Below are 15,450 nucleotides of genomic sequence, written 5' to 3'. Positions count from 1 at the left end.
CCAAACTTTAAACAGTATTCATAACTGGCCCTTCTTTCAAAACCATTTTTTAAATATAGGCTCTTCTGCCAAAAAATCACTGTATGCAAATATTCTTCTGATTTCCTTTCTCAGTAGATTTCTCCAATCTCTGGCCAGGATCAACTACTGCTCTTCAATACCAGCACAATGTTAGGTGTTGCCTCTGCCCGGTGAAGCATCTTAGCATTCCTGCCACGAAATAAATAAGAGACATTTTCCGGAAGGAAACACTTTATTTTGGGTGTGTTTTTACAGGAGGACATCTGCCAGAATTCATTGGGTCTCAGCTAACCAAGGTGATGGTGTGAAGCCAGGGGGGCTCTGGTGAAGCTCTTTCTCCTTCCAAAAATGGGAGTACAGGCTGGGTAGATGTTTGCCAGAACATTAGCTCCTGCGCCATGAAACCAGCCATTTGCGCCCTAAGGTTGCCTGAAGATCTTGTCTGGGCTCATGAAGAAAGTTGGCAACCATGTTCCTAAGCCTTCTGAAATTTGGCTGGCGTTGGAGCTTGGGGCAGGAGCTAGGTGCCAACTCTGTTTCCAATGGCGCATTTATAAAAGTGGCTACAGAAATCTGATAAATGATAAAATATGGGGCAAATGAAAAACAGGACGCAGGTTGTCAAAAGTTCAGGAGCTGGGTGGTAGGGATTACACCAGAAGGATGCTGGTCACGGATGCTTCATCTGGGCCATGATGGGATGGAAGTCCCTGGTTTCCTTAGAGTTTGGGCCTGTTCCAGTAATGAGGCCTGGGCCAGCGAAATTGCGTGGTGTAAGGAGCAGCTGTGAACCTTTTCCGGGGCATCCTATAAATTATACTAGGTCCCATGCCCCAGCCTAGGAAGGCGGTAGTGGGAGTGGCCCACTGGGGTGTCATCGGAAAGAAGGTGAAGGGTGTAAATTTCTTGGGGGGTCCTGTGTACCTGGGCCTGGTGGTGAGTTTGACACCCCACTGGCGTGTTGGAAGGCTGTACGTATTGGCTGCGGGGAAGTACCCAACTAGCCTCCCGTTGACCTTTTTGTAAATGGGGTTGAGGTAATACGCTCCCGTGAACCGGCTTGGGGGTGGAGGAGTGGGGGTGCGTGGGGTGGTTGGTCTGAATGGAGGAGAAAGACCAGAGGCGGGGGGGTTCGCCATGATGTCTTTGATCCAGGTGAGGAAGAACTGGGTGGAGGTGAAGACTCCCGGCACTCTGCCACTGGAGCAGCCGGTGCCCCAGCTGTTGAGACCGATCAGCCAGTAGCGCTCGGTATGGGACTCCCTGCACATCAGGGGCCCACCACCATCGCCCTGCAGGAAAGAGGAAGAAGACACATCGTGTGATGACCCGGGACACGGCACAGAGAGAACACAGGCAGCTGGCAGTTCAAAATTGTTCCAAATTTCCCCAAATGCTCCCACGTTTCTGGCAAGTCCCAGAGCAAAGTGATCACACAAACACACACCTCAAGCAGCCTCTGGCTGCATATAGTCCAGCCCAACACTCTGAGCAGTGCAACTGCAAATCAAGAAATCCAAAAAGAATGCAAGGACTCTTGGGAAGTTTAAAGGTTGGCATTCAACACTCCAGGAATTCAGTGTTGCTTCCCCACAAATGCCCCTCCCCACAGTGTCTTCTTAAGGCTCAATCCCCAGATATGCCTTGTGAAGAGGGGCGGGACACTCTCCTCCTCAGTAGTTGGGTCAGCCTGCGCTGTTCTCGCCTTCTCTCCACTCTCCGTGCTCGAGGATCAGGAATGGGCAGTCCTTGCTCATCGCCTGAGCTCTGTCTTTTATGTTCACTGCTTAGCCTCTCTTGGTCATCCTTCCCCACCTCTCCCTGCCTACAAGCCGTCCCAATCCTGAAAGGCCCTGGCCTGACTGGCCCTGCTCCTCCCCATTTTCCTCCCAAGCCAATGAAGCCGCCCCCTCAATCTCTGTACGCTTCAGTTCTGGCTCATCTTCCTCTGCCAATTCAGGCTCCGACGGGGACATGGCACATCACCCAGTGGTGTAGCATCACCCATGTGCACGCAACAGCACAAGGCTAGAGTCTCAGCAATCACTTTTATACCGCTTTAGAAATGCTTATAAACAATGGACGAAGGGCTGCCAAAGTTGATGGAGTTAGCAGGGAGGGCTAAATTGGCTGCTTCGTTGTGATTACCCATTTGTGGTCTTCCTCTTAACTTTGTTGTTGACAATGAAGTTTACAAATAGGGGTCCCATGACCATGGGATCCCACAGGTGTCATAATTGGGAGTCAATTGCCAAGCACCTGAATTGTGATCACATGACCCCAGGGACGCTATGATGGCCACAGCTATGAGGACCAGTCATAAGTCCCCTTGTTGTCTCCACCCCCCAGGTCATGGTTGTCCCAAAGATGCTTTTTTCCCCCCACAAAAGGCAACTGAACTTCTTTGGTTTTTATTTGAAAATGTTTTGCTTCTCATCCAAGAAGCTTCTTCAGTTCTAGGTGAAGAACTAAGAACTGAAGTTAGAACTGAAGAAGCTTCTTAGATGAGAAGTGAAAAGTTTTCCAACAAAAAAACCCAAGTCTAGTGGCCTTTTTGGTAAAAGCATCTTTGGAAAAGTGTCCTTGTTCAGCGCCGTCGTAACTTCTAATGATCGCTGAACAAGCAGCCCTTAAACGAGGACTACCTCTGGTTCTCTCTGCAACACCTCTCGAACCTTGGAGAAGGCCAGGAGAGAGCCTCTGAAGACCAGGCCCGATGGAGGGAGATCTCTGCTCTTGGCAACTCACCCGGCAGCTGCCCTTGGTGGGATCCTCCGAGATGGCACAGAGGTGCTCCTCCCTGATGAGGGTGGCATACTGTTCGGAGCTGTTGCAGGTATCCCTGGAGACCAGCGACACTTCGGCCTCTTGCATGATATCCGAATACGGGGCCTTCTCTGTGGACAGAAGAGAGGGCTGCATCACCCCACCACGATCCCCTTGGCTGACCAGCTACCCGCTCACATCACCCTGGCCTCAGCGGAGGTCTCGACCCCCAGCTTCAGGTGGGGTCAAACGGAAGGGCTGATAGGCAGAGAACCATCATGGAAAGTCCCCCTGCTTATACAGGTAGTCCTCAGCTTACGACCACAATTGAGCCCCAAAATTCTGTTGCTAAGTGAGACATTTGTTAAGTGAATTTTTCCCCATTTTATCCGCTTTCTTGCCACAGTCAGTAAGTGAATCACTGCAGTTGTTAAGTTAGTAACACCGTTGTTAAGTGAATCTGACCTCCCCATTGACTTTGCTCATCAGAAGGTCACAAAAGTGGGTCAAGTGACCCCAACCGTCATAAATATGGATCAGTTGCCAAGTGTCTGAATTTTGATTGTGTGTCCATGGGGATGCTGCAACGGTCATAAGTGTGAAAAATGGTCATAAGTCACTTTTTTCAGTGCCGTTGTAACTTTGAATGGTCACTAAAGGAACTGTTGTAAGTCAAGGACTACCTGTGGTTTGATTAAGCTCCCATAACACCGTTGACCTTGTTATTGAAATAAGTCATTTGCTGGCTTCACACTGTGCAGCCAATCCTAAACTAACAAAGTTGGATTAACACAACAAACGAACACCCTCTCTCTGCTTTAAATTAACCAAGTTCCACTGCACAACCCTTTGACTGGGAGAAGGCTCCTGCCTGGAGTGCGGGGTTGGACTAGAGGACCTCCAAGGTCCCTTCCTTCTAGGATTCTATTTCTATTCTATTTCTATGTTTAGATCAGGGTGTGAATGGGACTGCTACCTTTTAAAGCCCACCTTGGGAGGGCAGCCGGGGGGATAGGATAGTTATTGGTTTCTAAGTCCTGTTCTTCAAAAGAAGGCATTGAAACATCAAACTCAACTCACCTCTGTCTATGCAAGAGAAGCATTTTTTAAAAAATATTATTTTTGGTTCTCTGGATCAGCTTCTGTCAATCACTGAACGTGGCAGGGAGAGCCGGTGCCCCAAAGCAATGCCATACCTTTAAGGAGATGCATGCAAAGGTTCCTGATTGGCCAAGCTCTGGGTCAACTGTAGGAGAATGTTCTCCTTCCTGCCCTCACTAGGACCAAGGATGCCATCAGAGAGGGAGGGGGGGGTTCCTTAAGGGACACAGGAGACCCATTTTTCCTCTCCCTGCTTCCCTTCTGATACTCCTGTGCTCAACCTCAGCACCACGTAGTTTTTAATACATCCCCAAACTATGGCGTGATGCCTTCAAGAGCTCCTGACCGATGGTCGGGTGACTCTCAGACTTTCCTCCAAACACCTGACAAGGTGTTGGGGAACGGAACCCAGAGAGTGCCTAGAGCCCCAGTGTTCCTAGGGATGGGGATAAGGGGCGGGTGGGGTTTCTTTATCGATGGATTTAATTTTTGGAGGCTCTCACTCCGCATGATCGTGATGCCCCAGCCGCAGATGTAGCAGTGGGTGAGCAAATCTATGACCAGGTCTTCCTCCGGCAAGCAGGCGGGCTGGACATAATCGTTGCAAATCACGGGTTTGTCCAGCTCTACCAAGGCGATGTTATTCAAGTGATTGCCCTGGTCGTAACGTTTGTGGTCCACGAGCCTCTTGATGACCCGGTTCTGGGCATCAGGCCCAGGTTTGGAGCGCTGGGTGGCCCCAATCTGTATCCTGAAATACTCCACCTTCAGGTACCTGGGTGAAAGGGGAGACAGGAGATCACGTTAGAGAAGAGGAGGTCAACTTTGAAGAGGTCCAATGACGTCCTGGAATGGGGAAGGCAATAGCCGGGATCCTGACCTCACCGTACAATCCCCACGTGAGCCCTTGCAGTTTAGGAAGTTGGGATGCCAATGGGGAAGGAGGAGAACTTCAGGCTTGGCTGAAAGAAGGGAGCCTTCCTCCTTCTCTGAGAAAAACAGCAATCATCTACCTGGCAAGGTGATCGTGTAGCCACTCATTCATTACCTGCTGGGTGAAAGAAGCCCTGAAGGAAGTCTTCTTGTGCTTCTTCCTAAGATTATTTCTTATGCTGAGGGGAGTGGGGGACAAGCAGAAGTGTTGTGCCTGTCGGCCACCAATCGCTCTAGCAGGCGACTCAGAGGAGGAGAAGGAGGGTGGGAGTTGGGGTCAGCATCAAGGCAACCTGAGAGCTCTGAGGGGGAAGAGGAAATGGAGCTGGCTGAGAGAGAGAGAGAGAGAGAGGAGGAGCCTGGGCCGTCCGTCAGCCCTTAGATGGAGGGTCAAGAGCCCCCAGGTCTGGAGGAGGCTGATGTGGAAGAGGAGGAACAGCTGGGCCCAGTGCCTGACATGTGGCTGCACAGAAGTCAGAGGAGAGGAGAGCAGTGGAAATCTATGGACCGGTCCTTGGGAGGGAAGAGCCACCGCTGCTAGCGAAGCCTCATTCTAGCTCTGGGGATAAAAGGTAGGTGGGGGGAGATGAAGAGGTGTGGCCGACAACTATTCATCTCCCTGCTGGACAGACTTGTTAGCCTGCTGTGAGAGGGGGAACATTTATTTAACTACAGAGGGTTTGCCGTGTTTGGGAACCGGGTTAGAACAGTGAGAAAAAGCTGAGACTCAAGAGAAGACAAAGAGTCTCAAAAAAAGCCCCAGCAAATCAAGCAATAATAATGTTGAGTCTGGGTTGAAATGCCAAAAGGGACACTATGAAAAGACATGTGGTAGAAGACCTCCACGGTCCCTCCCAACCATATTGCTCTATGTTCTAACTGAAAAGAATCTTCTGGAGGTATCTCTGGACTTCTGTGGCTTACTTTTCTCTATAAATTTGCATGTTTCTACACTTCTCCCTTTTGGAGGAGACCCCTTAAGAAGTTCTGAGTGGACTCTACTTTAAAGTTGGAAGCATGCAACTTTCTGGCGATGGTTGGACTGTGATAACCATGCTTCTAGTGCTGAATGCTTAGAATGGTGGCATCCACAGATCAACCTCGATAACCGTGCTTCTAGAGCTGAAGTCATCTGGAATGGTGGCATCCAGAGATCATTATGGAGGGCTCATGTCTTGCAGAAAATGGAACTAAGTTGGATCTCGTCTCCTTGATAAGATAGTTGACACAATACAATTTCTCTTAAAGGTCAGTCTGGAAGAAGACAAGGCCAAGAAGGTGCCAATTAAGTCCAAGAGATAAAAAGAGTCATCAACTCCTTCCTCCTCATATGATAGCTTCTCGACCTTGGCAACCAGAAGACATGTGGACTCCAACTCCCAGAATTCCTCAGCTAGTATGACATCTTCTGAAGTTCTCAACCTTGGCAACTTGAAGAAGTGTGAACTCCACTCCCAGTATTCTCCAGTCAGCTGACTGGGGAATTCTGGGAGTTGGAGTCCACACATCTTCAAGTTGCTAGAGTTGAGAAACATTGACCTAGAGACTCTGGTCCCCATTTCTGCTCTTGGGACACCTGGACCTCCTGCCCTCTGCTGAGTTGGGTGTTTGGGGTTTCACTCACTTTTGAATGAGGAAGCATTGAGCCGTTGAAATGACCCAGCGAGAATTGATCAAGGAGCCAGCACAAAAATGGCGGAATCCCTGCCGGGTCGGGAACTGGAAGCTGACTGCCCAGGGCCAAGTTCCTGGCAGGGAATCGACCCCGCCCACAATCCGCAACATGCCATGGCTCATGGCTAATGGCCGGCTACCACACACCCTCCTGCAAAGGAAGATGGGATGAGTGATTGATTGATTGATTGATTGATTGATGGAGCGTATGGCCTCCACAGAGGTCCTGCAATCTCTGATGCACAAAACTAATAAAACACATTATACATACAAACACAAATAATATCAGGCTATGCACAGGTATGCGACTTGCAACACTTCATTTAGTGACCGTTTGAATTTGCAATGGCTCTGAAAAAAGTGACCTCTGACCAGTTTTCACACTTATGACCGTTGTAGCATCCCCCGTGGTCACGTGATCAAAATTTAGGCACTTGGCAATTGATTCATATTTACGACGGTTGCGGTGTCCCAGGGTCACGTGATCCCCTTTTACGACCTTCTGACAAGCAAAGTCCATGGAGGAAGCCAGATTCACTTAACAACATTGACTACTGTAACAACTATAGTGATTTACTTAACAACAGTGGAAAGAAAGGTTATAAATGGGGCAAACTCACTTAAATGTTTCACTTAGCAACAGAAATTTTGGGTGCAATTGTGGTCGTAAATTAAGGATTACCTCTAGTGCATCAGCAAATACACACACAGAGAGAGAGAGAGTTGTATGAACCCAGCCCATGGATGTGACTGAACTAAGACTGAAAGGTGACTATGGAGATTCTCCCTCAGGCAGGTCCTCATTGCCCCAAAAGTGCTTTTTCCAAAAGGACAACTGGACTTTCTTGGATTTTGTTTTCCTTCGACAATGTTCATCTTCTCACCCAGAAACTTCTTTCACCAAGATGTTCTTCTCAGAAGAAACTTCAGGAGGATGCTTTCTGTTAGAATAGAATAACAGAGTTGTAGGGTCTTCTAGTCCAACCCCCTGCTTAGGCAGGAAACCCTCTACCATTTCAGACAAATCTTTGTCCAGCCTCTTCTTAAAAACTTCCAGTCTTGGAGAATTCACAACTTCTGGAGGCAAGTTGTTCCACCGGTTAATTGTTCTCACTGTTGCAAAATTTCTCCTAGTTCTAGGTTGTTTCTCTCCTTGGTTAGTTTCCATCTGTTGCTTCGTGTCCTGCCTTCAGGTGCTTAGGAGAATAGTTTGACTTCCTCTTCTTTGTGGCAGCCCTTGAGATATGGGAACTCTGCTATCATGTCCCCCCAGGTCCTTCTTTTCATCAAACTAGACCTACCCAATTCCAGCAACCGTTCTTCATATGTTTTTGCCTCCAATCCCCTAATCATCTTTGTTGCTCTTCTCAAGAATGGTAGGAAAGAAATATGGGAGACCCAGGTTTTTTCCTCTTCTTCCTCCTCCTCCAGGGTCCAGTCATGGCAGTCTGGAAACTTCTGGGACAATCCCAGCAGCACCTCAAGGTCACACTTCCTACTGCTGCTTTCCTTGCCCAGCTCCAACAACCATCCATCTGGCTGAAGTACGCAGGCCCCATGGCACCAGGACAACCAAATGTCGCCAATGGAGTCACCCACTCCAGCTGTGGCCCTCACTTACGTGCAAGTGTCCTCTTCATCATCATAGATTAGACAGAGCACATCAACAGCCCAAAGGAGCAGCAACAGCTTCTTCATCCTACATCGCTCAACAAATGTCAGGCCCCACCTCCTGCTCCCAGGGCTCCTGACGTCACAAACTGTCCTTTCAGTCCCCGGCCAATCAGCCAACAGACAATATGACATCACACTGAAGAACCACAATTCTTTGCTGCCATTGGCTTTAGAAGGGTTAATGGCAGGGTCCCAGTTTGGGCATCTGGGCGTGGCCTTCAAAACTCTTCAACCTTGCCTAGGAATGGAACCCATGGCACGTGTGGGGGGGGGGCAGAGAGGGCTCAGGAACGCTAACTGTCTTGCTGAGTCAGCAACAACAGGAGACCTGAGCAAGAAGCAAGCTGTGAAGGAAGTGGTGGCATGGAAGATGCTTTTGTAGACCTGCAATCATGGCTTTGCAGTCATCTGCAAACATATTTTGCTAGGAAGTCGTTTGCATCATTCTGCCCATCAGAATAACGAAATAACAAGTTGGAAAGGACCTTGGAGGTCTTCTAGTCCAACTCCCTACTCAGCAGGAAATCCTAAATGCATTTTAGAGAAGTATCTTCTTTGAAACCTCCAGTGTTGGAGCACCCATAACTTCTGGAGACAAGTTGTTCCACTGATTAGTTGGATCAGGAAATTACTCCTTAATTCTAAATAGAACATAGAATCATAGGGAAGGGAACTTGGAGGTCTTCTAGTCCAACCTCTGCTCAAGCAAGAGACCTAGACCATTTCAGACAAATGACTGTCCAATCTCTTCTTTAAAACCTGCAGTGTTGGAGCACCCACAACTTCTGGTGGCAAGCTGTTCCACTGGTTGATCGTTTTCACGGTCAGGAAATTTCTCCTTAGTTCTAGGTTGCTTCTCTCCTTGATTTCCACTCATTGCTTCTTGTTCTGCTGGTTTCTCTTTTGACAAATGAAAAGAAGGCCTGCTTATCTGTGGTTTGTTCTGGGAAAGCCTTAAAGCGACTAACAACAACAAAACTGTAAGAAAATTGGTTGTGCAGCCAGTTATGTCTTCTCCTCACCTACTTTCAGTAAGAACAATACCAGGACTCCCATTTCTGCCAATTGAGCCCAGGTTCTGCCACTCTGAGGCTACTGAGAGACCTGCAAAGCCGCCCAACCCAAGCTTGCTGCCTCTAAGGTTCTCCAGATGCAGGTGACACAGTATCCACACACCCCATAAGCTGCTAATCTTTGGATAACCACTAAATGATGGCAACTTGAAACAAAACTGTCAACTCTTTGCTATCTCTTGGTTGTCTCAGTTTTCTGCAGCCCATCTACAGGAGCCCTACGGTCTGCCAGATGTTGCTAAATTAGATCTCTGAGGAGTCCAAGCCAGCTTGGCTAAGAGGGAAGGATGATGGAATTTGGAATACATCAAGCTCTTTTGGGGCCAGAGGTTCCTCACTCCAAGTTAAGTGTAGCAGCTAATACTTTCCACTTTCAGGATTAATAATTGAGAAGTAACATTAGATGTCAGATCATGTTTACTATGTGTTCTTCAGTTGCCATTAAAGAAGAATTGCTCCCAGATCATGGGAGGTCATTGTTACTTTGGATTCTTGGACTGTTTTTGGAGGACTTTGTCTAGTTATATTTACAAAAAATGTAAAGAAACCGGAACAGATTCTGAGAAGAGCTGCCAAAATGGGAAAGGGCATGGAAGCCAAGTCTCTTGAGAATGGTGAAAGAATACAGATGTTACTGATAGAAGAGAATATTTGTAGCTCAGGGTCCTTGATGCTCTCCGAGCTTAGTGGTTTTCTTGCAGGCATTTCATGACCAGGTAACATCATCAAAGCTATCCTCAACAGTATCATTAATGATATTACTTAGCTGGATCAGGCAAGAACGACAACCAAGGCTAGAGAGCACTAAGGACCCCACAGATGTTGTTGTTGTTGTTGTCCTCCTCCATCCTTGTAGCACTAATGGAGTTTCCTAGTTGAGTAGTTTGCTGAAGAGATGATGGAGGAGAAATATAATAGCAGCATACAAACATCTAAAGGGTTCTCCTGTACAAGAGGACATCTGCTCTGTTGAGAAGGACAACATAACCTCCATCCTCTCTGCACCATCAACTTTTGCCCAGCTTCTCATTGGCTTCAACTTTCTTGGGAGGAGGAAAATGGGAATTCCTTTCTCAATTCTCTAATCCACGATGGCACCATTTTTACATAAATCTGAAGAGGCTAAATTTCCCAGTGTATAATTCCAGACCACAAACATCTTCACATGTTCAATATTAATTTTAATTTTTTTTTTATTTTAACGTGCACTTTGAAGAACCCAGTATGAATAAAGTCCTATGAGAAATTCCAAGGAAAGTTAGTTATAAGAAGGCGAAGTCCATGTTGCAAGATAGCCTAACTTTAACCGGGAATGTTGGAAAGAATGAGGGGTTGGGATTGGGGATCCCAGCAGAAGAAATGACTTTTGGTTTATGGCCAAACAAGGATGGGGACCAGGCCATCATCTTCCTTCCTGTTCTCTTCTGTCTTGCTTCTCTTAAGAGATCTACCCCCTTTCTGGTCCTCTAGGGGGCAAGAGCATAGCAGACTGACTGCCAGGCTGGGCAAAACTTGGATTCCAATTGTGAGAGATATAATGACCAGGGGGTGATAATTGTGGGTTTGGTTGCAGTTGTAATTGACGTGAGGCCCAAGTTGCCCCAAACCGCCCAGGAGCCCTTGTCCTATGATACCACTTTCTGGGAGTTGTCCTCAAAGGTAGGGTCATTCCCCATAGGGCAGGCCCCGTCCAGGGACGGTGAGTAGTATGGGGTCTTCTCCAAGAAGGAGTCATGGTTCCCCACTTTGACGGTCTTTGAGGAACTAAGTACCATCGTGTGGGAGGAATGAGGTACCATCGTGAGGGCTTCCACACAGGAGGAGGCCTGAGAGCAGGGTTGAACCAAGGAGGAGTTGAAGGCTTGGGGCGAGCCGTGAACCTAGAGGAAGGTGGAGGCCTGTACCCAGGTGTGAACCGAGGGGGAGGCCTAAACCCAGGTATGAACAGAGGGGGAGGCCTGGGCCTAGGTGTGAACCGAGGGGTAGGTGGAACCATGGGCCCAGGGGTGAGCGAAGGGAAAGCTGAAGGCTTCCACATCACCTTTTGGGTGCTGGATTGGATCGGGGATGTTGGCTTTGCAGGAGGCCAGACCTCAGCCAGTACTGGCTTGTGGGTAGCCTTGTAAAGATTGTTTTTGGTCATGGCTGTGATCCAGTCAATGTAGACTTGTGTGGAGGTGAAGACACCTGGCTTCCGAACTTCAACACAGCTCATTGGTCCCCAGCTGGTGACTCCAATGACCAAGTACCGCTCGGACCTTTCTTCCCTGCACATGAGAGGCCCTCCGCTGTCACCCTTAGGGAGGAAGAAAACATTCAAAATTAAAAGCAGCTCCAAAAGAAAGGCCTAAACATTCCAGAGATCAACTTTTGAAACTCTTCTCAAGTCACTGAAAGACACGGGGCCCAACTAAGTCACCAGCCTAGATCCACCTACCTGACATGTAGTAACTTCTCCAGTCTCGTGTCCAGCGCATATGTTCTCAGGCCGGATACGCTTGTTCCACCAGAATAAGCTGCTGCATGTGTTGTGAGGTATGAGTTTAACAACCCCCTCTTGCATCACGTCTGGCCGCCTTTGGGCTGTGAACAGAAGAAATCACCAGCCTGCATTTCTCCCATGCCCAAAGATTCATGGGATGGAACACTCTCTCCCAGGGAGAACCAGAACAACAGAACAGCAGGAGCTGGAGGTCTTCTAATGCAACCCACTGCTCAAGCAGGAGATAGGCCGGGTCTCCTGATGGAGCAGAAGGTTGCGTAGAAGACCTCCATGGTCTCTTCCAACTCTGATATTCTATTATTCCCCATGCCTTCCCCAGTGTGGAGACCATTTCAGGTCTTTCACACTCTCTTTTCTGTTGGAGGTGCCAGAGGTACGTTGACTCGAACCCCTGAGCTGAGCCCCTTTTCCCCCAAGTCTCTCACATTTGACTTCCATGGTTCCCCAGCCACTGACAGAACATTGGACCAGCTTTGAGATTGTCACACTCTCGTCAGGCAAACAAGCCGGCTGGATGTAGTCATTGCAGCTGACCGGCTCAGTCAACTCCACCAAGGAAATGTCGTGTTGGATCCCTCCGTCTGTGCTGTTGAGTTCGTTCTTGTAGAGCTTGTGGTTGATCACCCTCTTGATTAAACGGTTCTGGGCATCAGGACCAGGCTGGGAGATCCGGTTGAGCCCAAGCACCACCCTATACCATGTGATCTCACTGGAATGAAGAAGAGATCCATGTCAACAGACGTTGAGGGTCTGCCCAGAGCCCTGGACCCTCCTCCTTACAAGCAGGAGGCTCTGCTGGTAAGGACAACAGAAATAGAAAGTCTGGACAGCCCTTCCTTCCTTCCTTCTTTCCTTCCCTCCCTCTCCTTCCTTCCCTCTCCTTCCTTCCCTCCTTCCTTCTTTCTTTCTTTCCCTCCCTCCCTCTCCTTCCTTCCCTGCCTTCGTCTCCTTCCTTCCTTCTTTCCCTGCCTCCATCTCCTTCTATTCTTTCCTTCCTTCCTTCCCTACCTCCTTCTCCTTCCTTCCTTCCCTCCTTCCCTCCCTTCTTTCCTCCCTTCCTCTGTTCCTTCATTGAAACTAATGTAAGATGAGAGAAACACTGAAGATAGGAATATAACTTTTATAAGGAAACATTTGTGCATGAAAAAGAAAAAGAGAGAAGGTGTGAGGGAGATAGGAAAGAGAGAGAGAGAGAGAGAGAGAGAGAGAGAGAGAGAGAGAAAGTAAGTTTATTCGGGAAATCATAAGGTAATCTGAAGTTATTTCAGCCTACCTACAGTGTGGGACCTGTTCTTTGCTGTCCTCCTTTCTGGAGAGATCAAATTCTCAAATTAAAGAGATCAGACTGAGAAAGGAAGCCGGAGAGGAAGGAAGGAGGGAACCCTTGATAACCTCCGGATTAGAGGAAAGCAGAAGAAGAGACCTGCATCTGGATCAACGCCAGACTGGCCCTATCAAAGGACCAAGGACTTAACTCCCATAAGGATCCAGGCTACCTGGTTGGAAGATCCTGCAGCATCACACCGACACACACACCCCGCTCCCCCAAGAGGCAGCAACTCTTTTGCTCACTCTTCCAACTGAAAGCAGTGGGCGGCAGTCAGGACCCAGCGAGAGCTGAGCAGGGTTCCTCCACAGGCGTTGACGAAGCCCATTGGCGATGGTAGCTGGAAGCAAACCTGCCAAGGCCACGTCCCCGGGAGAGCATCTGTGCCCCCCACAACTCGCAGCAGGCCATGGCTAGCTGCCATCGGACGCCGTCCACAGACGCCACTGAAGAGAAGCACAAATGGAGAATGGTCAGGAGATGAAAGCTGTAGATCCTAAGGATAAGCAACCCACTCCACCCTGGAGAACAATGTCATGTCCCGGTCAAACCCTGAATTTGCGGAAGAAGACGAGCAGGAGTTGGAGCCGAGGGAGACCAAGTGGGTGACTTCATTGGCTTTGGAGGAATGTGGGGAGGAGGCAGGCCAGGGCCCCTCAAGAGTGGGACAGTTTGCTAGCAGGGAGGAACAGGGGCAGGAGGACCAAGAGAGGCTAAACAGTGAAGAATGAGAGACAGAGCTCAGGCGATGAGCAAGAACCACCCCCTCCTGATCCTCGATCACAGAGAGTGGAGAGGAGGCAGGAACAGTGCAGACCAACCCGACGACTCAGGAGGAGAGAGCCCCACCCCTCTTCACCTGGGGATAGAGACTTAAGGAGACTCTGTGGGGAGGGGCGTTTGCCAGGAATAAACGCTGAATTCATGGAGTTTTGTGTGCCGTTGCCAATGTTTGGCGTTTCCTGGACTTCTTGCTTTATTTCTTGCTTCCTGGATTAATTGCCTTGTCCCTTTGCTTCCTGGACTGACTGACTTATTCCCTTGCCCCGCTGGATTTCTTACTTTGCAGCCATGGTGCTCACAGCTTTTTGCTGGACTACTTGCAGCCAGAGGTTGCTGAAGGGGTGTGTGTGTGTGTGTGTGTGTGTGTGTGTGTGTGTGTGTGTTCCTAGTCCTTTGCTCTAGGACTTGCCATAAGGTGGGAGCGTTTGGGGGAAAGTTGGAGTGATAAAGGGGCAATTTGAACTACCAGCTGACTGTTGCCTCTGTGCCTTGCCCCGGGTCTTCACACACAGATTCTTCCTTCCCAGAGCTTTGATGCTATTAATCTGGAATGTTTGCTTGGCCCCATCTCTGCCTCCAGTACCTGTCAGGTCTTGCAGGTAGGGCAGTCACATCTGGCAGAAGGCAGAAGCCCAGGGATGCTTCCCATGGGACAGGGGTGTTACCCACAGGGCCCTCCTTTGCCACTTACTCGCAGGTGTTCTCTTTGGCTGGCAAAGCGGCCCCAGAGGCGTGCTTCTCCTGCAACATGGCAAGGACCAGGACTGGCAAGAGCTGCCATCCCATCTCCGGACAGGCTCGGGTGCTGCTGCTCCTCCTGCATCTTCCTAGAACCCATGACATCATAAAACCCAGGTTTCCTGGTTCTCTTCCCTCAGCAACCCAGCTGGACATCAATGCCCACCTGGGAGGAGGCAAGTGGGTGATTGGACAAGCAAGATGAGATAGAACCACCGGGAAGACCTGGGAAAACAAGAACAAGAAACCAGAGACATCTCAGCAAGTGAGATGATGAACCACCCATGACGGTTCAATTTAACTGATTTATTGCTAAATGCCCTTGTGCAAGAATCTTCTCAACCATGTGGGCACCTGGTTAGAATTAAATAAAGCTCAATGGCACTCAAGGGTAGTTGGATTTAGTTCATTGGTGACTACGTAGTGATTCTAGGCTGATCCCTCTTTTCATCACTCCCCTTGTTCTGCCAGTCCTTCTCCCACAATCCAGCCGTATCCCATTTTTCTTTAGGAAAGTTTTGTTTGCTTGTTTTTTTTAAAAAAAAGTAGTCAGCCCATCAAATCCAATCAGTAACACTAGCATCTGCTCTCTGGAGACTGTAGATTGGAGAAAGGGAAGTGAGACAGCATTTGAAAAGCGTAAGCAAATACTTCAGCCCAAAATTTCTAATCCTTGAGTTTCCCAAATAAATCTGGTTTGGAAAAAAGAATTTGGGTCTACCCATTTCTCAAATCAGAATCCGTATTGGTGAATTTGAGTTTTATCAGCCTCCCAGTGAATGTTGTCTGACAGCATTTGGGAAGAAAAGTAGTTAGAGGAAGCGAGTAAAGTATCTGTAAAATATTTCATTTAGGAT

General features: G+C 48.7%; 2 protein-coding genes across 2 annotated transcripts; both read right to left on the bottom strand.

Annotated features, from left to right (window-relative positions):
* Positions 1-234: 234 nt before the first annotated feature.
* LOC117672963 (acrosin-like) lies at positions 235-8,281 on the bottom strand. Its single transcript, XM_034430057.2, has 5 exons — positions 8,117-8,281; positions 6,446-6,646; positions 4,392-4,663; positions 2,770-2,918; positions 235-1,313 (listed from the first exon to the last, which is right to left on the bottom strand). The coding sequence occupies exons 1-5, from the start codon at positions 8,191-8,193 to the stop codon at positions 741-743; spliced, it is 1,272 nt and encodes a 423-aa protein (XP_034285948.1). The 5' UTR covers positions 8,194-8,281; the 3' UTR covers positions 235-740.
* A 2,308-nt stretch (positions 8,282-10,589) lies between these two features.
* On the bottom strand, positions 10,590-13,515 carry LOC117672960 (chymotrypsin-like elastase family member 2A). The gene is made up of 4 exons (XM_034430052.3): positions 13,318-13,515; positions 12,171-12,454; positions 11,680-11,825; positions 10,590-11,538 (listed from the first exon to the last, which is right to left on the bottom strand). The coding sequence occupies exons 1-4, from the start codon at positions 13,494-13,496 to the stop codon at positions 10,690-10,692; spliced, it is 1,458 nt and encodes a 485-aa protein (XP_034285943.2). The 5' UTR covers positions 13,497-13,515; the 3' UTR covers positions 10,590-10,689.
* Between the last annotated feature and the right edge of the window lie 1,935 nt (positions 13,516-15,450).

This window comes from Pantherophis guttatus, chromosome 7 (genome assembly GCF_059756535.1).
Source record: "Pantherophis guttatus breed Tessera chromosome 7, ASM5975653v1, whole genome shotgun sequence".
NCBI lineage: Eukaryota > Metazoa > Chordata > Lepidosauria > Squamata > Colubridae > Pantherophis > Pantherophis guttatus.
The sequence above is the reverse complement of the archived record's forward strand: the minus strand, read 5'-3'. Positions and strand labels throughout refer to the sequence as shown.